Genomic DNA, 21,332 nt, shown 5'->3' on the forward strand with positions numbered 1-21,332 from the left:
GCCTGACCACCAGGTGGCAGCATCTACTCAAACGGGGAGCCTGACTTGCCACCTGTGTGCAGATGCAGCCCTGGAGGCGCCTCAAAGTGCAGCAGACAGAACTAGGGCTCTCCAAACACAGTCAGGGACCCTGTCAGCTCATGGGGCCCACACTGATTAATGTTCACACATGTATAGGCGCTCTCTGAAAGCACACCTGCTCAGCCTTCAGGACATATATTCCAGATCCTCACTGCCCACCTGGAAAGTACTTTGATGTAAGCCATCTGGGGTGTATCTGGGAGGCAAGGGCCTGACACTGAAGGAGCCATGGGTAAGTTTCCCTGCGGAGCACACTGAGAGCCAAGAAACAGCGAGTTACCCAGAAGGGTCCCAGCCCTGGGAATCATTGGGGCCACAAACCTTTTCCTTGACCTTAGGCAGGACCTATCTCAGCCTGACTACGGAGGAGGGGAGGAGAGATGACCATGCCCATAGTGAGATGGAAGACAGGGGACAGGTAGAAACTTCCAGTTTCACCTGGGGACCAGGCAGCATAGCCAGCCACACAGACAGAGCTTGGCTCAGGTGGACTGCATTCTCTGATGGAGAAACAGAGCACCCAGGAAGCACGGCATGTTTATTGTATAGAGCTGAACAGAGAGAGTTATTGAATACAGCTGAACAGGGGGCGGGGTTTACCGTGTGCAGCTGGATGGAGGAGGCTGGGTTTGCTAATCTGGGTAGGCACAGTCTCTACAGGGAGCCGTCTTCAGGCTGTAGACATCCACGGTGTCCATTTTCTGCACACACTATCAACGCCCACACATGGACCAGGAGAGCAGGCTTTGCCATCTCCCTCTGGGTCTGAGACTAGGGTCGTTGACAGGGCTCTGCTTTCACTCAGAGCTTCCTCTGCTCCCCTCAGGCTGCTTCGGATGCTACCTTTCCTTGGCTTGCTGCAGAGCCTTACAGAATCTGTGCTCCTGGGCGTAGGAAAGTGTGGCCAGTATGGGGAGAACTGAAAGCCCGGCATTGGGCAGGCAAGATGGTGGCTCTGTGGGTAAAGGCGCTTAGTGTAGAACCCACAAAAAGGCAGAAGGAGAAAGCCAACTCCCATGTCTTCTGACCTTCAAATACACACGCACCCTCACACACAATAGGGTAACAAAAGGCAGGCTCCAAAAAGGCACATTTAGTGGAATAGATGCTGCCTGGGTATACGAGGGGACAGCGTAGTGCTAGGTGCCCATGGCTGGGTCCCTTGTGGTGTTCCCATGAGGCATTGGGGCTGGTAGATTCCAGAGCCCACAGGAAAACACACACTTGTCCATGGTACATGGCCAGGCAGACCGAGTTGTGGCACACATATCCATTCAACCTCCAGCATCAGAGATGAGTGAGCTAGGATGGGCCTCAAGGGACGGTCCCCAATACCCTGGGGGTGGGGCATCAGACACAATGAGATCCATACTGCTGCCCTCTCCGTTTGCAAGGGAACCCAAGGTCACAGGCCACTTTCACACAGGACACTGTCTGCCTCCCCGACTGTTGGCACAGCCTTGAGGGTAAAAGGTCAAGGTCACTCACTGGTCTCCAGCTCCGTGGAGGCAGGGAAAGGCAACAGGGGTAGTCCACCTAGGCCCAGGGTTTGCCTGGGAATGGATAAGCGGCACAGCCTCAGTCTCCATTTTTCAGGACACCTCCCCCCGTGATGTTTCTGGGTCCCTAGGAGGAGAGCATAGAGCTTGCCCACACTGTTGATAGTGGCAAGACTTGCCTGTCTCCTCTGGCCCCAAGCGGACATCATGCTCAACACACATCCCGCTACCCTGGCTGGCATTCATAGCTTTCTCCTCAGCCCCGACTCCAGGCGGAAGCTGGCTGGCACAGAACAGTGTGGACTCCACCACCAAACCTTGCCCCCATGACAAGCAGTCACTGATAAGACAAAGCAGAGGAAACAGCAGGGGTGGGGGGAGGAAGGGGGAGCTTAGGGGGGGGCACAGAGGTGATCCACACTGCTCTGTGCTCCTACTGCAGGCTGCAAAGTGACATCACACACAGCTTCCATAGTCCCCAGCAGACCAGAATGGGGTCCCTCTCACGGTGTAGAGCAGGACATAAGACAAAGGCTACCCGTGCTCCAATATGGAAGTGGGGGAAGGATGGCACACAGTAGCTGCAGCCAAGAGAGGGCTAGAGGTCCACCCAGGTGATGCTCGTCTCCTTGCTCCAACCCTGCTGAGCCCCACGAGGACGACTGTGGGTCTAGCATTGCCATTGAGGTCCTGTTCCAAACAGACTGTCCACTGTTTACCCAGGACAGCTATGGCTGCCAGGCAGACCTCCCTCCACCTGAGCATGGCTGAGGGTTGGCGGAGCCCTGGGGACACGGGGACTCTGCCTATGCCTGCAGCCACCCAGAGAATCTTGCCTTTCACTTGCACCAAGGACTCCTCCAAGGACCACATGACTACATCTTGGATACACACCCCAGTGTGAAGCTCTCTCTCTCTCTCTCTCTCTCTCTCTCTCTCTGTGTGTGTGTGTGTGTGTGTGTTTGTCTGTCTGTCTGTCTGTCTGTCTCTCTGTCTGTCTGCCCTTTTTGATTCTTCTGCATCACCTTAAATTCTGCTTAAAAATAACAGTGTGTTCCCCCAGCATCTTGTCATCAGCAACCATGGGAGCCATAGCACATGACCTTCCTCTCTGGCTACCACTGGTCTTGATCTGAGTTCCTCACACCATAGGCTCCCATGCCTAGATTATGGCTGCTGGCCCTGGACGTCCAGAAAGGCTCCTCCCAGCCTTCATCTGTAGCCGCTGAGTACCCACCCATGCATGACGACTGCCCAGGAACTCCTACCCCAGCAGCCAAAGCTGAATACAGGATTCCACATGGGTGCTGACTGAGCAGAGCCTGGCCCTGTCTCCCTACTCCACCTCCCTCACTCCAGCAGTCACAGTCAGCTGAGGCGCTGTGATGGTTGAAGGCCTAAGCAAGCTTCCTAGTGACATTAGCCTCAGGCCAGCCTAATATTACCCAAGGGTTTAAAAAGCTTGCACATGCAACATCCTTGCTGACTCCCCATTGGCCGAAGCAGGTCTTGTGGCCAGAACATGGGTGAGCCTAGGAGATCTGGGTGAGGGCTAGGAGTGAGGCCTGCTCAGCCTACACCTCCCTCCGCCCCCAGATATCAGTCGCCTCCCTTACCTCCAGTCCCATTCTGGTCATTTTATCACCAGCCTCCCCGAGCCACAGCTATACTGAGGACCGCCTCTGAGTCAGCTTTGCAGTTACTACAACACAATGCCAGAGGCAACCAAGCAGACAGAGAGAAAGGTTCCAATGAACTCATAGCTCTGGAGGTTGAGGGTGGGCAAGCACCTGCATCTACCCACTTCTGGAGGGTAGTGGGTGAAGGAGCTAGCATCCATGGTCAGAGATCATAGGAAAAGCAAACTTCACATGTTATTAGGAGTGGAGAGAGCCCAGGAGGGTATAGGGACTCCCTGTCCCTTCAATTGCACATCCCAGTGATCGAACAGCATCTACTGGACCATAGCTTGAGAAGGTCTCAGTACCCCTGAACATGTGAGAGAAAAAGCTCTAACATAGGCTTTAAGGGGAGACTCGGTATCCCCCCAGCACCCCATGGCGTTTCCTCCTTCTTGACTTCCCAGGACACCTATCCTTCCTGTGTAGTCTACACCCACCCACTGTGTTTAGCCTTCCAGGGTTCCCACAGAACCAGCGTCTAACCTTCCAGGACTGTCCACAGCCCACTGCCACCTTACAGTCTCATTCTGTCCTCTGCCACCCGCTGCGTCTGACCTTCCCCTGTATCCCAGACACTCATTGTTCCCGTCCACCATCTCCCTCTTTCTCCAGCCTGCACAGCGGTGACGGATGTCTGAGGTTCACCGCCTCATCTCAGTACGCCAACCTGGCCCATCGCCTTTTGTGGGGAGAAGGAAGGGAAGGAGGAACGGAGGCGGGGTAGAAGCCGGGGACCTGTGAGGTGACACAGATGAGGCGTGGTGAATGTGCAGAAGGAAGCAGGTCGTGCCAGTGACATGTTCTCCTGACCTCGAGGTGGTGTCCAAGGGAGGATGTGTTTCTGGCCACACCCTTGCCCGGAGGGCAGATTAAAGTCACATGAGAAGCAACACGAAGGGCGGATCTTGGCTGATGCCCACCGTATCCAAAGTCGGCAGCATCTAGGCATAAGCCTGTGGTGGCTGACTGTCAGGGCACGCTTGCTAGAGACCTTGGCTGTGTACATTGACCCTGGAGGCCAGGTGGAAGGGCTTGTGCAAATGTCCCGAGCCAGCTCTTTCTTCAGATGGTGTTGTCTTCTGACATCTTTGGTGGCTGAGAACAGGGACAAGGACCTGCCTGAGCCCTCTCCCCAGAGCCAGTCAAAGCCAGGAAAAACAGGCCAGAAGCACACACAGCCTAGACAGCCAGCCAGATGGGGGAGCTCTCTATAGACCTGCCTCCTTCAGTGGCCTCCCAGTTCCTAACTTAATTTATTTTGACATCCTGGCTGCCATTTGACCTCCTCGGGGAGTCACATGGTGTTGAAAACTCATTATCCTCTATTGAGACAGGAAGTTAATTAAACCCTTCACAGAGCTGGTGGTGACAAATGTCAGGATGGCCCTTAGCAGGGCTGCCTGGTGTCTTCAGGGCCTGGGATGACTGACAGTAGAGGAAGAAAGAGAGGCCTGACCCAGGCAGGGGGTAGGGAAAGACCTGAGCCTCTTCCCCAAAACAGCATTCAACATCCATTCTAAGACAGGGCATTTTCCAGAGGGAGTCCTGCTCTGCTCTTACCTGCTGTGTGGCTCCAGGCAAGTGACTTCACCTCTCTGAGCCTCCATTTATCCACCTGACAAGACAAACGGTAATTGTATCAGTTCCTCCTTCAGAAACTGTTATGCTAAGGCACGGACAGGCACGGAGGCTGGTGCCATGATGCCACCATGATGCCCCCTCCTTGCCACTGACAGTGAGAGATGATGAAGCCCCTAGTGCTGAGGGCCTGCCTGCAGCTGCCTTACAAGCTGGAGCGGAGAGGAACAGGGATTTCCCTCCTGAAAAGTGAACAGGGAGGGCCAGGCAATGGGAGGGAAGGGTGCCCACAGTACCCGAGCAACTAATACAAAGGCCCAGTGGCCACATGTAGGGCCTTGAGAAGGATCTCACTCACAGCAATCCTCCTGCCTCAGCCTCCATAGCAATGGCATGTACCACATCACCCAGCTAAGACAAGTGTTGGTGTAGCTAGCATCATGACTCTCGGGGAGCTGGGGGCAGCAGTCAGGATGCTAGTGAGGCAGGTCAGGAGGAGATGTGGTGAAAGCCCAGTCGCAGAGTCTGAGCCACCGGGAGTTGAGGCCACTGAGACTAGGTAGCTGCGGGAGCCAGTGAGGTTTGGAAGGGACAGAGGAATCGGGGCGTACAGTCGTCCTGTAGCCCTGATCTCCAGCCACGGCCTCATGCCTCACGTGTATTTTGGCATCAGGTAGCAATAGCTCCATGCACGAGCCTCCCAGCTTCCATATCAGTGCAGCTTCCATATCAGTGCATCTCCAGCCCCGGCATCCTCTTTCTCCTTCAAGATCTAGCATCAGTCTCCCGGTCATCATCCAAAAGCCATTGCAGGGGGTGAACCATCACAGAGCATGCCCACCAGGCATGGACTCAACCATAGGGCAGTGGAACCACAGCCAGACAAGACATAAACCTAGAGCCCCCGGGGACAGGGACTGAGGTCTGTGGAGTCCTTTCCAAGGTCCTGCCCTTCAAAACCACAGAAGGGCAGTTAGACCTATACCTAGGAACACCCTGCTGCTTTCTGCCTGGAAGATGCCTCGTCACCCATTGAGACCTACACAGGGTCCCAGGAGAAAACCCAGGACAGTTCTGAAGGGGGCTCCAAAAGTGCTGACAGTGGCACCCATGCTGTGTGCCCAGAGTAGGTGCTGGCAGCCTTCACGCCTCTCAGCAAATCTTCAGAGGATTTGCTACTAAGCCTTGGGTCCCCAGAAGAGCAGGAGTCCCTGCAATCACAGCAGGGCTTCCCTGCCCTGAGCAGAGTCCTCCTGCTCCACAAAGAATCTAAGGGCTATAAGGCCCTTAGCTGAATCGATCCTGTTTCCCTGCTGGCTCTGGTCATGAACTTGCCACTCCCAGTAGACAGAGGCAGGAAAATTGGGGTCCACAGTGGGAGCTCGGTGGAAGATAGAGAAAGGAAGGCCATCAGGAAGCTGCGAGCCCAGACCGTGGCAGGACCTTCTGCTAGGCACAGAATCTGGGAGGACACATGTCCCCAGATGGGAGGCTGTCTGGGATTCTTCATTTTAAAACAGGCGTCCCATATTTTCATTTTGCTTGGGCCCTGCAAATGATGCAGCTTGTCCTGGCCGGCAGGCTCTAGGTTGCTAGCTAAGTATGTCCTTCTGTCCCAGCCTGGGCTATGTATACATAGCATCATACAAGTAAATCAAGTCGGGCAAAGAATGGCCCCATCTCACCTTCCTGCATCCCAGGAAGACATTACTAATCAAAAGCCACAGTTTTCTCTCATGACTCTCAGATGTCCACTCAACGCTGCTCTTATCCAGCACTTCCAGCCTGAGTGTTACTTACCGAGTACCCAGCCTCTCACCATATGCCAGCCTCTAGTCACCTCCCAGGACTCCCAGACCCTAAGCCTCATCTCCTTGTAAAGTGCTCTTCCCTTAAGAAGATGGAAATAGACAAATTATGCCTTGTCCAGTTCGTAAGCATCTTGGGGCTACTAGACTGAGAAGACCCAGCCAATGTGGGGACCCCAGCTATAGAAGGATGGCTCCTCTGAGAAGAGCTAGAAAGCCAGACAGCCTTGTACAAATCTTGGATCTGGGCCTTGGTGTTCCTGTATGACCAACAGAGGGGGCAGCATTCAGTCCCACTAGCCAGTCCTGCACAGTGCCCTTCACTGAGTGTACAGGGTGTCAGGGAAGAGGCGACCACCTCTCTCTTCTTTGCAAGGACCTCAGTATCAGAAGCTGTAAAGAAATAGGTCTCATACCCAGAACGCCTGGTACCTGGCATCTGGCAAACTTCCAAGGGGACATGGATGGTGACAGTTGTACCAACCGAAGACTGCCTACCAGGTAGGTGGGGGACCATGTGTCTTCTCTGTGGAGACCTTTCTGATTCTCTGTGTGCTATGAAGAGAGGCAGTAGACATCAACGGTGCCCATTTGGTTTGCTTTGGATGAGGACATGACCCCATCCGAAGCTGCGTTGATCTTGTGCATGTCTCAAGTTTCAATATCCTCACAGAACAAGAGGCACATTCTTGACCTGGGTCTGGAGCACACTGCGTGGGCACTGGAAACCTGCCTCCTTAGGCTGTGACAGCAGAGGAAGCTGGGGGAATGGGGGAACACCTCCTTGGCAGATGTTCACTGTGGCATCGGCTGCGGTTAAACAAGGCCAGCTGACCTCTGGCTCCTCCCGGATTTCCGGGCAGGTCTGAGTTCAAGAAGGAAAAACCTGAGGTTCCCTCCCCTCCCCTCCAATTAGGCATAAGACTGAACCACTTGAGGCTACCCACAGTCATCGGAAGCTGCAAATCTCATACTGAAGCTTCCTTCTGGATCAGAGTCTCTGTCAACTTTCAAAGTCCAGCAAAAATTTAGTGTCCAGGCCTCGGGCATCCAGACCCCACTGCTGGCTCCCTGAAAGGCACAGCTTCAAGGGGCAGCACAACTTAAGCCATGGGGGCGGAGCTCCAGAGCGGAGGGGCAGGGCCAGACAAGCTAGGGGCCTGTGCCGCGGGGCTGCTGCACAGGTCTCCAAGGGGCAGAACAGGTCTCCAAGTCCTAAATAGGCCTGCGGACATAACCTCAGGAAACTACAACTAACTAAGAAGGCTAGAGGTCTATCTAGAAACGAGGGTGGGAATTCGGGACAAGGCCGGCGCGACCTGGGGCCAGCCCAGGGGCCAGCCCGGAGGAGGTGAGGACAAAGCTGAGGATTGGACAGACGTGGGCAAGGCCTGTGTTGGGGGCGGGGAAGGACCAGGCCTGTGCGAAGGACTACGGAGCAGAGGCGGGGCCAGGGAGAAGGCGGGCCTACGGAGGCGTGGCGAAGGCAAAGAAGGAGGAGACGTGGGCGGAGCCAGCACCTGGAAGGGCGGGTTGTGGGCGTGGCCAGCAGGGTGGCAAGGAATACAGGGGCGGAGCCCGTGGGAAGGACTAGTAAAGGGGCGGGATCAGTTTGAGGACAGCTGAGGCTGTGCTCTTGTGAGGAGGACGAGCAAAGGGAGTCAACAAGAGAGTGTAGCTGAGGAGCAGGGTCACTGTGAGGGCGGGGCAGGGGCAGGGACAACGTGGGGAGGACAACTGATAGGCGGGATCAGGGTAATAAGGTTGCTGAGGGACAGGGTCGACGAAAGGAGGACGGCTGAGGAGCGGGGGTCAATGTGAGGAGGACGGCTGAGGGGCGGGGTCAACGCGAGGAGGGACGGCCGAAGGGCGGGACCAATGTGGGAAGAATCGGCTGAAGGGCGGGGTCAGCGCGAGGAGCACAGATGAGGGGTGGAGCCAGCGCGAGGACAGAAGGCCCGGCCCAGGCTGGGTGAGTACGCGGAAGTCGGTGCAAGCAGAGAAAAGACGAGCGCTAGTTTGGGGCGGGGCCAGTGGGAAGGACGGCCTGAGGGCGGGGTCAGCACGGGTGGGAAGGCGCTACCGCGGAGGACGGTCCGGGGCGTGGCGAGAGGCGGGGCCCGCCGCCAGCTACGCGAAGGCCCCGCCCGCCTGGCCAGCCTGCGGGGAGCGCCCTGGCGGCGGCCGCCGGTTCGCCGCTCGCGGCTCGCAGGTTCCATTGAGAAAAGCTGAGCGGCGGCGGCGGCGGCGTCTGCGCCGGAGCAGAGAAGCCGCCACCAGCCCGCCGCCCGCCGGGCAGTCCGCGCGCCCGAGCGCAGGGCCGTGGCCTCGGGCCTCCGCGGCGGCGCCGGCGGCCCACGCGCGGCGCGGCGGGCTGGGGGCGCGGGCCGAGGCAGCCGTGGAGCCCGCGGGCCGGGGGCATGAGCCGCCCCGCTACCCCGCCGCGCCCCTGCCGCCCGCCGCCGCCCGCCAGGGGCTAGAGGCGGCCGCCGCGAGGGCGCGCGGCGCCGGAGACATGTCCAGGAGGAAACAGAGCAATCCCCGGCAGATCAAGCGTGAGTCAAACTTTGCCCGTGGTGCCCGCCAGACCCCCGCTGGCGCCCCGCCGCCCCGCGCCGCCCCTGCGCGGCCGCCCAACCCCGCTGCGCCCGCGACCTTCACCCCGCGCCGCGCCCCCCGCGCCGAGTGCCAAGCGCGCCGTAATCTAATCTCTGCCGGCGGGCAGGGCCCCCGCGTCTCAGCATGGGCACCCAGGGGGTCCGGGCCCCAGAGAGGGTGGCGGGTCCCGAGAGCCGGAAGGAGAGTGTCTGGGGGCGCGGCTCCAGCAGAGCCGGGCCACCTCGCAGCCTGCACCTCCCCCGCATCCGAGATGGTGCGGCGATAGGGCGGCCCCGATCTGGGCTCAGATAAAGTTTAAAATATTCCATTCTGCAAGTCCCATCCTGATAAGATCGCTCTGTCGGGACGGGCTGAAATTGTGATCTTATCTGGCGTGCTTGACTCTCCCAGGCTTTGTATCTAGAGGCAGAAGGAGAAAGACCTGGGAGTAAGGGGGACTTGGGACTGCGGGGACCGGCCGGCGCCCACCGCAGCGCTTTGGCTGCAGAGCGACAAGGCAGCGGAATAGGTAGTGGAGGCTGCTCCAACCTAGGCATTTGGCACTGGCTGACCAAACCCCCTTTATCCGCTCCGGCTCTGGAGTTTTCGATCCGACCTCTGCCTGCTGGGGGACATGTGGAGATCCGACCCACCAACTGCCCCTAACAACGCTACACGAATGGATGCCCATGGGCACCGCTCTCTCCACCTCCATCCGAGGGGTTATCCTGAACCATCCAGGGACCTCAGGCACTCAAACGTTGTTCCCGAGTGAAGTTTCTCGCAGGTTCTCCCGTGGGCACTTTCCCGAGCAAGGCAGACCCTATAATCCTACATCATCCGTGCCCCCCTACAGTAAGACCCTCCTGGGCTCTTGGGGCTACCAGGTTGCGGGGCCTCTTGGCTGCTCTAGGAGCGAGTAAGCACACAGGAAGAGCTCCTCCCCACGCCACACCAATAATAACTTCGCGCCTCTCCCGGCAGGGCGCGGGGCTTCCTCCCCGGAGCTTCCCTTTGGCGAGAGCGACAGGTCATCTGGGCTGCCCAGGAGGTGACGGGAGGGGGGCTGGGCATCCGGCTTTCCAGCTCCAGACGCCTGAGCTACCTCCTCTGTCCACATCACACTGCCACCAGGACCAAGTGTGCATTTTAGCTTGTGAGAGTACCCCCTACTGAAGTGGGGGGGGACGGGGAGGAATCTGGGTTCTGGTAACCCGACTCCCCAAATGCGTGCTGGACCTGTTTTCCGAAAGTCTCCTTCTATCATGTCAGCTGAAGAATTAAAGCCACCCACAGGTCCCGATCTGTGCTGGTTCTCTGGTTTCTTTTTCCCCTCCTCGCCTGTGCGCCTCTGCTGGGTTCTGTTCTCGCGTGTATGTGTGTGTGCGTGAGCGTGAGCGTGTGCGTGTGTGTGTGTGTGTGTGTGTGTGTGTGTGTGTGTGTGTGTGTGTTTCAGTTTGATGAGAAATGCAGATAGCTAGGGCAGGGAGATCTCAGGTTGGGAACGGATCGCCAGCGCTGATAAGCCCGCAGGAGCCCAGCAGAGCCCAACCCACTTGGGTCAGCGAAACCCCATACTCTGAGATCTAGGACCGAGACTGTGCAGGAGAGCCCCTCCGATCCCCTCACAGTGCCCCACGACTCGAGCAGAAGAGGAGAGCAGGCCTGGGGGGGCGAGGGGCGGCTCAGAGCCCTCTGTGCAACTCGTGGCCCGGGCCCCTCCTCCCCTAGCAGATCTAAACGCGTTAAGATGCGAACGTTGATTGTCACCATGCGGAGGCGCCTGCCCGCCTGCTCTCTGCTCAAGGCCATGCGTGAGGCCCTCACAGCTGTTCGCCTGGTGCCTTGGCCTCACCTGTGGCGGGTCTCAGGGTGCGGAGGGGAAGCAGGCTGAGCTCTAGGGGCCGACGCCCTCCACGCCCCCACCAAAGCCGGGTTGCAGCTGCCCGCTTGCCTCTGTGCGCCTTTTGTTCTGCGCAAAGATAGATGTGCCGTGCTGATAAGGCTTGCAACCGATGGCAGCCGCGATAGCGTTTCCATTTATTAACTTCAAACGTGGGAGAGGGGGGAGGGCGAAGCAGGAGCGCGGCCTCAGCCAGCCAGATGGCTGACATGATAGGCCAGGCCCCTGGAGGGGGCTAGGGGCAGGGGACCCTCGGTGCCCCGGCCCACCAGCTTTTCTCCTGCCCAGTCGATGTAAGCTCTGATAAGTAGGGGCCTAAGCGTGGGCCAGTCCGCCCAATAGCGATTGCCAAGAGAGATAAGAGGCCTTATCTACGGCCACCAGGCCCCGCTGGGTTCGGGTTCGAGGCAACAGCAGTGTGGGGGCATCCGGCGGCAGCAGGGGGCCTGGGCAGCAAACGAGGGAACAACGTGGTGGGGTGGGGGGGAACGTCCATCTGGGACACTTTCCCCAAACATACTTAATTGGCAAGAAGTTGATCTTCCCCCTGAGGCTAGTGGTACAGTCCATCAAAATGAAAGAAAACTGACTTCGTGCTGCCTGAGAGGAGGGGAGAAAGTGAGCGGACACTCCACCCCTCATTCCAACTAGGTGGCACTCAGAGGCTTGGGGCGGTTTGTCACCTGCGAAGGGGGGTTTCCCCCAACCATGCTGGGTAGCTCTTGGTTCCTGGCAAGTCTTAGGTGTGACCCGTGTGGAGTTAGTGAAGAAAAACTCGAGGTGGTTTCCACCAACCTGGCTGCTTTTGGGAAGCCCAGGAGGTGCTCGGTGGGAAGAGATCTGTAGAGATCTGCCCCAGCAGACAAGCAGTAATTGAGAGCTTGTTGTGTGTTGTGTGCAGTGGGGGTGTTTATTGTGCCCCTGTTGTATGCAATTCTCTACTTATTAAGCACCTGCTGTATGCAAGCACTCACTCAGTTCTATCCACAGTGTGAGCAAATGAGCAGAGAGAGCCAGAAGGGACAGCAGGCCAGTCAGGGTCCCTCCTTAGGGCTAACTTCTAGGCTGCTGAGAAAAGGCCAGCTAACTGGTGCACTTCCACTGATAGTCACCAGGCCTCAGTTTTCTGCTTTGCAAAGTTGGGCTGTTGGAGATGGTGATGTGACGGGCTGCTGGTGAGAACCAAATCAGGAAGGGTCTGACATGCAGGGCTGGCCTCAGTTTCCCTCTTTGAAATAAGATCAGCTGAGATAAGCATTCCGGGCTACAGGAAGCCCCCAGGTCAGGCGGGAGTTAATGATCCCAGATGCTAAAAGATGTAGGTCACCAGACACAGGTTTGGAGGAAGAGTCTAGGACTCACGGCATCCCACCTGGTGCAACCGCCCTTGCCTCTGAGGAGATGTTTTCACACATTCTTACAGTTCAGTTAAGCAAATTAGTGGTAGCCACAGGATGACTAACTCATTCCAAGCCCAGAAGCCATCTGCCGCCTTCTAATACCTAACCCCCACCCACAGGGCCGGTGGTGCTGACAGCAGGGGACAGCCCCATTCCCAGGAGAGCTGGGGTGAGGTGCCAATAGCAGCCAGATGGTTTTTTAGCTGTATTTTATGGACAGTTTACAGAGAGGAGTCCCCACTCCCCTTTGTAAGTATAGGATGTCCTTGTGGTCAGGTCCCTTGAGGCTTTGCTGTGCCATGACACCTCCTGGAGCTTACTCTGTCTCCATGTCTTCCTTTCCTGACAGTGTCTGCCATCCAGAACTTAGAGAGTATGTGCAGGGACTAAGAACTGCCCCCCTCCAGCCTTGACCCCACTGTCCCAATCCCTTGTTATTAGCATTGGCCTGGTTCTTAATGTTATGGTCCTCTAGAGTACCGGAGCGCACGTGTGGTACTCTGTGCAGAGGGGCCTGAGGCAGGAGGCACCGTGGTGAACCCTCCCCTGACTCTGCAGCCCACATGAAGTCTCTCTCCAGTGCTCGTTGGGCCTTCTGGTCCCACCTGAGTAGATGGATATAGTACAGGCAGAGGCAGCAGTACCCATGGATACTGGTCATGGATAATAACCAGGTAACTACCCGGTACTAGGCCTGAATGAACCTGTGCAGGCCCAGTGTTCACATCATTCTACTGCCCCAAAAAGGAGTGCTAAAGAGTAACCCACGTCCTAGAAAGCAGTGAAGCCAGAGATGGAAGTGTAAAGTGGACGCTGTCCTTGCTGTTGGGACCAGGAGCCCCATCTAGGTGTCTCACCATGCTCTGGCTTCTGTCTGCTCTCTGTTATAGTGCTCAATTTTCACATCTGTGCAGTGGGCCTATGGGAGAGGTGAGGGCCTCTGCTGTCCCTTCCCAGTCGCCCTTGCCACCCCAGTGCTGCTCTCCGAGATGCTTCAACTCAAGGGCAGCGCCTGGGGAAGCCTTACCCAGCCCTACCCTGGCCTGAGCCTGGGACCCAGTCCCAAAGGCCCAGGCCCCTCCCTGGAGGTCACAGGAACCCAGTATGGCACCGATTTAAGTGGGTCAGTTGGGGAGAAAGGAGGAGGAATGTGATGCCATTAATTGTGCCCCTTATCTCCTGTTTCTATGCCAACCAGACGGTCCCGGGGCTTGACGGCTCGTGAATAATACTCCAGGCCGGCCTATCTGCCATCGACAGGCCTCACGGAGGCAGCTGTTGCCTCCTGATTGGTATCGAAAAACCTATGAACCCAGCCCACATGGAGCCGCCTGGCCATACTAAGGCCCTGCTGGCTCCTGCCCACCTGCCCACCATCCCTTTGAGGCCACCTTGAGGTACTTATGGTCCTTGTTCCCATTTCACAGATGGGGAAACTGAGGCCACAGCCCCCCCCCCCCATTGCCTTGCAGACCTCTTCTGGCTGAAGGCATGGCAGAGTGAGGGGTAGCCACACCTTCAGGAATCATGTCATACATACCCCATCCCCTCCCATGTGTCAGGCCATGTGACCCTTGGCAAGCCCCATCCCAGTAAGGTTCACATGCTCATCATTAGGGTGTTGTATGGCCCCTCAGTGGAGATAGAGGTAGACCAGTCAGGGCTGTGCTCCAGTAGAGACATTGAGGGCTCTGTTCAGGTATCTTCAGCCTCGGTGCTTTTACAGGGCTTCTCTGAGGCTCTGTCCCTCATATTCTGGGACAACTTTGCTGACACCCAGCTCCTCCGGCTTCTGAGGAAGAGCCTGACTCAGCCATGTCCCACTCCTTGGGACTACCAGAGCCAGATACTTGCTGGGAAGTCCTTATTGCCTGTAGGAGCGTGGTAAGGCGTGTTCTGCGAGCAGGAACCTTGCTTCCCACCCACAGTGTGGGGTGATCGTGCCTGTATCCAGAAGCAGCTGCCATCCCTTCCCTGCCGCCCTTTCCTCCCCTTCTCTTCACGGCCAGGTCCAGCTTCTCTGAGATGGGATCTCCCTGTCGTCCCAAGCTCTTCCCCATGAGATATCAGCGTGTCACACACAGGGGCCCTGCCCTTGGCCCACAGATGTGGGGGAAATGTGAGGTCTTGGTACTAATCCTGTTCCTGACCAGCCTCTCCCTGCATATTCACACCAACTTGCTAAGGAAGCCCTTGGACCATGCAGCTGTGGTGTATGTGTCACTTGCCTTCTGTAGTCCTCCTTCAGACACCTCTGCCCACTTCTCCCCTCTGTGCCCTGTAGTGGTGTGGATCCAGGCAGCCAAGTGGAGCCCCTTGGATCTCCCTGGTTAGTGCCCTTTCTACAGGGGATCAGTAGGCTAGTGAGAGAGAGAAAAGGCTTGGGCAGGATGGGAGCATGGGACATGGGTACCAGCATGGGGAAGGCATGTCGAGTTGCCTGAACAGAGCCCTCCCTGTCTCAGCTAGCGCACAAGCCCTCAGTGGGCCGCCTCTACCCACTTGTAACCTGCAAGGAGTTGAGCTCTTACCTGTGGGCTGCCTCTCACTAATGTGAGCATGGTGAGACCCACATGAATGGGTGTTGCCAGGGTCACCTGGCCTGACAGGAAAACACCCTGTCCAACTTCACATAAGGTTGTCTAGGTTCAAGAATGCAGATCAGCCCTGGCCAGGGCCCAGGAAACCACAGGGGCTGCTGAGAGCCTGGGCATAAGAAGCAGCCCCACAGGAGTCTGGTAGTACCAGCAATGCCGGCTAGGGCTGTCCAGTGTCAGCCCTGGGCAATCGATGTCTAAGAGGCCAGGGCCTCCCCCTTCCCCTCTCTTCCCATTCCAGTTGTGTGTTCATCCCTAGCATATGGTCCTAACTTTAGGATACTCAGCTCCTAGCCCATTTCTCCCCCAGGGGCCTCAGTCAGTCTCATCCTGGTGCTCAGCCAGCTTGAGTTCTCTCACCCACGGCCTGGGAACAGCAGGTCCTAGCCTGCAGAGTGGTGTTCGCCACCTTGTTAGGAGTGGTATACAATAGGTACTTAAGGACCAGCAGCCATTCGGAGTGGACTCAGTCAAAGGGAGCCTTAGTGACATGACCCCCATTGCTTATGCCTAGAGCCAGGCAGCCACAGAGGGGTCCCCCATGGAGAACGGCTCAGTCTGGCTTCTCTGGAGACCTGTGTGTAAGTGGTCCTTCCACCTCAGCTTCTACTTGTAGAGTAGGAGTCTGATAAGAGCATTTCCTTTCTAGGACCATAGAGAGAGCTTAGGGGTGCACACCTTACCAGGTGACTTGGTACTGGGTGGGCACTGCCAGCCCTGCTGGCTTTTGGTGTTGGCATATGCCTGGTGGTCTTTTCCCTCCCTTGGTATGGGTGAGAACATCAAATCAGTCTGAGGCCAACTACCACAGAAGCCAGGGTGGAGAGTCTCTGAGCAGAAATCTGCAGCCCATAGGCTTACCCCACCACCCCGCATATCTCTGCCACTCTCCACAGGCTGACGTTTTCCTCTCTCCTCAGCAGACTGGGCAAGACTGTGGCAACTTATACAAAGCTGGCCAGGCACAACAGCAACAGCACCTCACATCCACACCTGCTGGGCTGCTGTCACCACCGCATACACCTCAAGTACCCCTTGTCCCTTACCTGCTCCAACTGGCTGTGGCTTCTAAGCCTCAGCTTTTCTGTCTGTGGAGTGAGTGGTGGCTGTAGTACTCTGCAGCCTCTCTGAGCCAGTGAGGTAGAGGCTGGTTCCCACGCCTTGATCAAGGTCTACAGTAGACCCTGGCCGTGCTCCCCACGACTGTGAGTGCTCCTTTCTACTCAGTACTCACTCCACATCCCTGAGCACCCCTCTAGGTGCTTTCTTAGGCTGGGGTTCCCCTTTTACTCAGAAGAATTAGAAGACTGGAGTTCTTTTCTTGCCCCACAAGAATTGGGGTATCAAAGAGGCTGCCCCAGGGTTTCACAGCTATGCGTGATGGTCTCACTATGGAAATGGAACCTGCCTGGGATGGGGTGCACAGCCCTGTCTGTCCCCCCCCCCATATGGGTGGGTGTACTATGGGGCCTCCTTGGCCCTCCTGTGAGTCCGTCCCTCTGAGCTTTAGCCTTCCCACAACACATGGCACTCCCCGGTGGGAGACAGGATTGAAGAGAACTGGCAGATGAGACTTGACCAGCCAGAGCCAAGGAAGAGGGAAACAAGCCTTTGTCCTCTTCCCTTGTCGCTGATGGCCAGCTCTCGGTGTTGGCAATTCTGAGACAGTGTCCCCTGAGACAGTTTCTTGACAGTTCCTCCTGATATCTGACCTTTAGCCCTACAACTTTCCCATCTTCCTCCAAGCTTACAGTTGCCTCAGTTGCCTGTTCTCTCAGCCCAGGAGGAAGGAAGGGGGCCAGGGCAAACCCTCCTGCAGAACTCCATTGCTGTTCAGGGACAAGATATCCATCCCCACCTTGCCTGAATGGCCTCCGGTAAGGGTCAGAATCTGCGGCTCTCCCTCCAGGCCCTCTCTGACTTCCGGTACACAGAGATCTGTGATGGAAGGGAAACTGAGGCTCAGAGCCCTGGTGTGGGTAACCCGTCTCCCCACACTCAGCTCAACTTCCAGGTGTGACCGAGTGAGTGTGTCCCAGCTCAGCTTTGTGTCGCTCCCTGCCAGCCTGAACAGCCTGGGCTTAAAGCCCAGGGGGAGAACCAAGGCTTAGAAAGTTCGAAGATCAGATTCATGGGAGAGACACCATGTGGGGTGAGAGAGAGCAATTGGGGGGGGGGGCTGGTAAGAGGAGCTGCCACGCCCAATTTCAAACCCAGAGTCTGAGGCTTTCAAGTGGCCAAATGGCTCTCAACCATAGCCAGCTCAGGTCTCAACACTGTTCGCAAGGTTTTAGCGAAGATCAGAGCTGCAGCAGACTGGCTGGGTCTCACTCCTCTGCTGCCTTTGTGTCGACTATTCACTTTTCCACTTCCTGGGCCACCACAGCACCTCCTGCCTTAGTCTCCCTTACTGAGTCTCACACCCTGCCTGACTAAGCTTAGTTGCCCAGGGACAGGGACATCCCGCCTCACCAGGCAGCCTGGACAGTCCATGGGCACCAGTCCTCCCTTCACCTAGTTGGCCAGCCAGCCAGCCCTCTCTTGGAGCAGCCGCAACCTGGTCCTCCCTGCACTGTCTCCGGTCCCGGCCTTCTCCGGCGCAGGTTTCAGCTCCTGTGATAACTCGGAAAGTTGAACTGGCCCCATTACTGCACTGAGATGGTTGGCAAGATACAGCTCGATAATGGAGGAGATACCCACGTCTCGGTGGCCAGCGGCCTGGGCTCCCGCCCATTAACATTCCCCACCAGCGATCCGCGCTATCTCCTCTCCTTCCACTCCTCCCGCAGATAAGAATGGAAATTCTGACTTCATAGCTCGCTGATTAAAGTGTCTGGATTTCTTGATAATACACAGATAAATTATGTTTTTGAAAAGGAAGGTAGGGAGGAGGGTGGAGAGAAGGGGGCCTTAGAGGGGAGCCCTTGGCCGACTCTGAGGAGATGGCCCTCCCAGCCTCTAGTCCAGGCTGGTAGCCACCAAATGTCCAGCCACTGAAACTGCAGTCAGATCCAGTTAGGCCCAGCAGGCGCCACTCTGAGCTGACTCTGGTACAGGGACTCCCAGACCATAGGGTCCAGCCTCCAGAACTGATGGCGTCTCCCAGTACCCACACCACCTTGGGCAGATCTGTGTAACAACATGGCCTTGTTTGCGCAGCAGACATGGTGCCTCTGCAGCCTTGCCAGGCAGCTTTACCTGAGTGTCCTGCTGCCCTGCAGTGCCTGGTTAGACCATAGGTAGTTCAGTGTCACTGTGCCCCAGCAAAGCCACGCCCACCAGCTGTGAGGGCCCTGCAGCACTCGGAAGCCCAGGGGGCCCCAAGCCTGTCCACAGCCATTGTGTCTCCCAGCTCAGCCCAGCTGCCTCTCATGACAGGCGGCACCCAGATGGGACTCCGGTGCCATTGCGAGCTTGTCTGGATAAAGCTGCCTCCTTCAGCTGATCCGAGATTCTCACTGATGGTGTGATGCGCCGAGATTAGGGCTGCGCCAGGCTAATCCTCCTGCTGAGGGACAGGTAAGGCAGCCAGGGGGGAGTGAGGCACCTGCTGTGTGAGAAGAGAAACCAGGGTCTGTCAGCCCCAGACACCCCTTGGCATGGTGGCCTGGCCACACTGGCAGGAACCCCTTCTCAAGCCCTCCTGGGCCCAGTGGGGGTGGGGGCATTCAGCTCTTTTCCCAGTCCTGTGTATATGAAATCATTCCTGAGAACTGAAACTCAGGAATCCCAGAGATGGGAAGGGAAGGCCTGAGGAGGGCAGGAACTTTCCCTGGGATCCTGGGTCTCCCCAGGTATGATGACCCCAGTGCTGGCCCTGCTGAGGGGAGCTGTCTTGACTGAGTGGTGGATGTACCCTTGGGCCTGTCCTGCTTCTCGCCGTGTCCTCCCATTGTCCCTCACTTCTCTTCTGATGACTCAAAGTCACACAGCACAGGAGGCACTCTGACCTAGAGGCTCTGTCCAGACCTGAGCCTCCAGCTACCTAGATGTTCTGAGGTGTTTGCAGATATAACCCCCCACCTCTATAAAGGGACCTGGTCTCTCCGCTTTAAAGTGAAGGCCTGGGCACAGAGTGGGCAAACGCTCAGGATTTCCCAGTCCTACCCACGGATCAGTGCAGTCTAGTCTGCAGAGCCTTGAATTCAGAGACCCTCCTGTCTCTGCCTCCCAAGCGCAGAGATTAAAGACGTGCACCATCATGCCTGGTTAAGTTGGTATGTTTATTGCTTGTAGTAATTTCATTTACCGTCCCCCACACACACACACACACACACAAAGGTGGCTCTTTTGGTGAGAATGTTGGCTTGAAGGGATGGAGAGGCAGCTTGGTCAGTAAGTGCTCTCCACGCAAGCGTGAGGACCTGAGTTCAGATCTCCAGCCCCCTTATAAAGAGCCGAGCTCGGCAGTGCGGGCCTGTATCCCAGTGCTGAGGACTCGGGGACATGCTGCCTCTGGACAATACTGCATCCCTCTCGGGCAAAGAGCTCCCGCAGGACTTCTTATTTCTGACCACCCCCACCTGGATGATTCTAGAAGTTTGTCTTTGTCATCCTGGGTTATTGTCCCCACCCTCTCCTGACTAATCACCAGGATTTCATACCTGGGGTGTCTCGGGATTCACACTCTGAACCATCAAGTTCAAGGATATGAGAGGGGGGCTAGGGTCCAGCCTACCCATCACCCTTTAGGCGTCTCCCTGGTCTGAGCCTCAGTTTCCGTATCTGTAAGATGGGGCTAGAGATGCAAAGGTTGCCCCGCAACCCTGGTCCTGCTCCCCAGAACCTCTAGCCATATTCTCTGGCCACCCCATCTGTCCTGTACCTCCTCGCTGCCCACCAAATCCAGACTGCTAGACTCCAGGCCAGAGAGGCACAGCTGGACCCAGCTCCATCTGACCTGGCTGTGTAACCTTGGGCCAAGCACTTCACCTCACTGGGCCTGGCTACCTCATAGAGCAGATGAGCCCATGAGTGTCCTTGCAGGTCCTTGTGAAGAGCTGAGGAGACAGAGCTTGGGAACCCTGAGTCCTGGCAGACAGGTGGGACCCCCACCCTCCCAGGTTCTTCTCCAAGCCTGTCTTCCTTCCTGGCTGGTGCCTGAGAGAGAGGCCTCCTCCTTCAGCTCCACGGGTGTGGGAGGGAATGGGGTGGGTGTGTTCCGCCCTCCCAGGCCCCCAACAAAAAGAAGAAAGAAAGGGAACCTTGATAAAAAGAGCGATAGGCGCCATGCGTGGAGGAGCCGCTATCAGCCCATCTATCTGCCTGCTCACTCTCGGTTCTTCCCCCTTATCTCACCCCTCCAAATGCCAGGAACAAAAGCGTCGCAGACTTCCATGCATTGCCAAGCCCCTGGCCCAACTCAGGGCTGCCAGGAGAGATGGCCCTGAAATCTAAAGAGAAAGTCGAGGCCCCTCAGCCTCATCATTTTTGGAAAAGGAAGACCCAAATGGCCCATTCTGAGACCTAGCAGCTGGGGTGGAATTGTCCAGGAGTGGTGCCTAGGGGTGGGGGAGGTCTCCACGGCACCCCTTGCACATTGGCTGTGTGACCTTGGGTCAGCATCTTCCCTCTGAGGCATCCAGGGTGGGTAAGAATGAGTTTAGTGGGGCCTGGGTGGACCAGTTTTCCCCCATAAAGTTCCTTTCTACCTAAATCTTTCTCGGGTCACCAGAATCTAACACTTTCCAGAACACCCCCAAGATCCAGTCCCACCTTTGCCTCCCCTGAAAACTCCTAAGTCCTATGGATTGTCTTAGAAATGGCCTGGGTTCCCAAGAGCAGCACCACTGAGCCCTGGTCCCCAGAACGTCCATTCCTCCCACCTCTGTCCAGCCCCTACTAGCAGCCAATGAAAATAGTGTGTGCAAATGAGCAGACTTGAGGCTCAGAGATTGGCTACAGTTCCATGGAGGGGGTGGGGCCTTATCTCAAACGAGAGCTTGTACCTGTCCAGCCCAGACCCACTGGGTGGAAGTCCTCCCGGGCTTCTGTGCCTTCTTACTGAGCCTTGTGTTTGCCTTGAACAGGCGGGCCTTTAAGTAAGCTCTGCTGACCTCAGCCTAAGCCACACCCTCCGGCACTAGGACCTGGGCATTCCACAAACACTACAGTCAGCTCCTGTGCCAAATGAGAGTGGGGAGGTGAGAAGTGGAGCCGGGACAGGCAGCAAAGGCTGGCAGCTCC

At 56.9% G+C, this 21,332-nt stretch overlaps 1 protein-coding gene and 1 long non-coding RNA gene across 5 annotated transcripts in view, besides 4 other annotated features; one reads left to right on the top strand and one right to left on the bottom strand.

Annotated features, from left to right (window-relative positions):
- Window positions 1–558: 558 nt before the first annotated feature.
- Window positions 559–11,855, bottom strand: Gm39269. 2 transcript variants are annotated; one of them, XR_879285.3, is made up of 3 exons: window positions 11,102–11,855; window positions 4,823–4,877; window positions 559–4,357 (listed from the first exon to the last, which is right to left on the bottom strand). It is a non-coding gene; the product is annotated as a predicted gene, 39269 (long non-coding RNA). The 2 variants fall into 2 exon arrangements; XR_879286.3 differs by lacking the exon at window positions 11,102–11,855 and adding an exon at window positions 7,147–8,398.
- Zfpm1 (zinc finger protein, multitype 1) overlaps window positions 8,537–21,332 on the top strand; it is a 56,007-nt gene continuing 43,211 nt past the window's right edge. Inside the window, exons 1-2 of one of the 3 annotated variants that reach the window (XM_006530851.4) lie at window positions 8,857–8,938; window positions 9,145–9,203. In XM_006530851.4, the coding sequence (XP_006530914.1) occupies window positions 9,164–9,203 (40 nt within the window). In that variant the 5' untranslated portion in view covers window positions 8,857–8,938; window positions 9,145–9,163. Of the gene's footprint in view, window positions 8,621–8,821; window positions 9,204–21,332 lie in introns of those variants that run through there. The other 2 variants (XM_030243422.1, NM_009569.4) reach the window with 2 other exon arrangements.
- Window positions 9,436–9,679: an enhancer, noted in NCBI's record as "Zfpm1R1 preCRMcc fragment". NCBI's record gives its function as "erythroid enhancer when transiently transfected in human K562 cells" and the evidence as "EXISTENCE:reporter gene assay evidence [ECO:0000049][PMID:17038566]".
- Window positions 9,436–11,688: a biological region, named in NCBI's record as "Zfpm1R1 and Zfpm1R2 erythroid cis-regulatory modules".
- Window positions 11,044–11,688: an enhancer, noted in NCBI's record as "Zfpm1R2 preCRMcc fragment". NCBI's record gives its function as "erythroid enhancer when transiently transfected in human K562 cells, and when stably integrated in mouse MEL cells" and the evidence as "EXISTENCE:reporter gene assay evidence [ECO:0000049][PMID:17038566]".
- Window positions 17,628–18,055: an enhancer, noted in NCBI's record as "Zfpm1R6 preCRMcc fragment". NCBI's record gives its function as "erythroid enhancer when transiently transfected in human K562 cells" and the evidence as "EXISTENCE:reporter gene assay evidence [ECO:0000049][PMID:17038566]".

The sequence above is a fragment of the Mus musculus genome, chromosome 8, assembly GCF_000001635.26.
Source record: "Mus musculus strain C57BL/6J chromosome 8, GRCm38.p6 C57BL/6J".
Taxonomy (NCBI): Eukaryota; Metazoa; Chordata; class Mammalia; order Rodentia; family Muridae; genus Mus; species Mus musculus.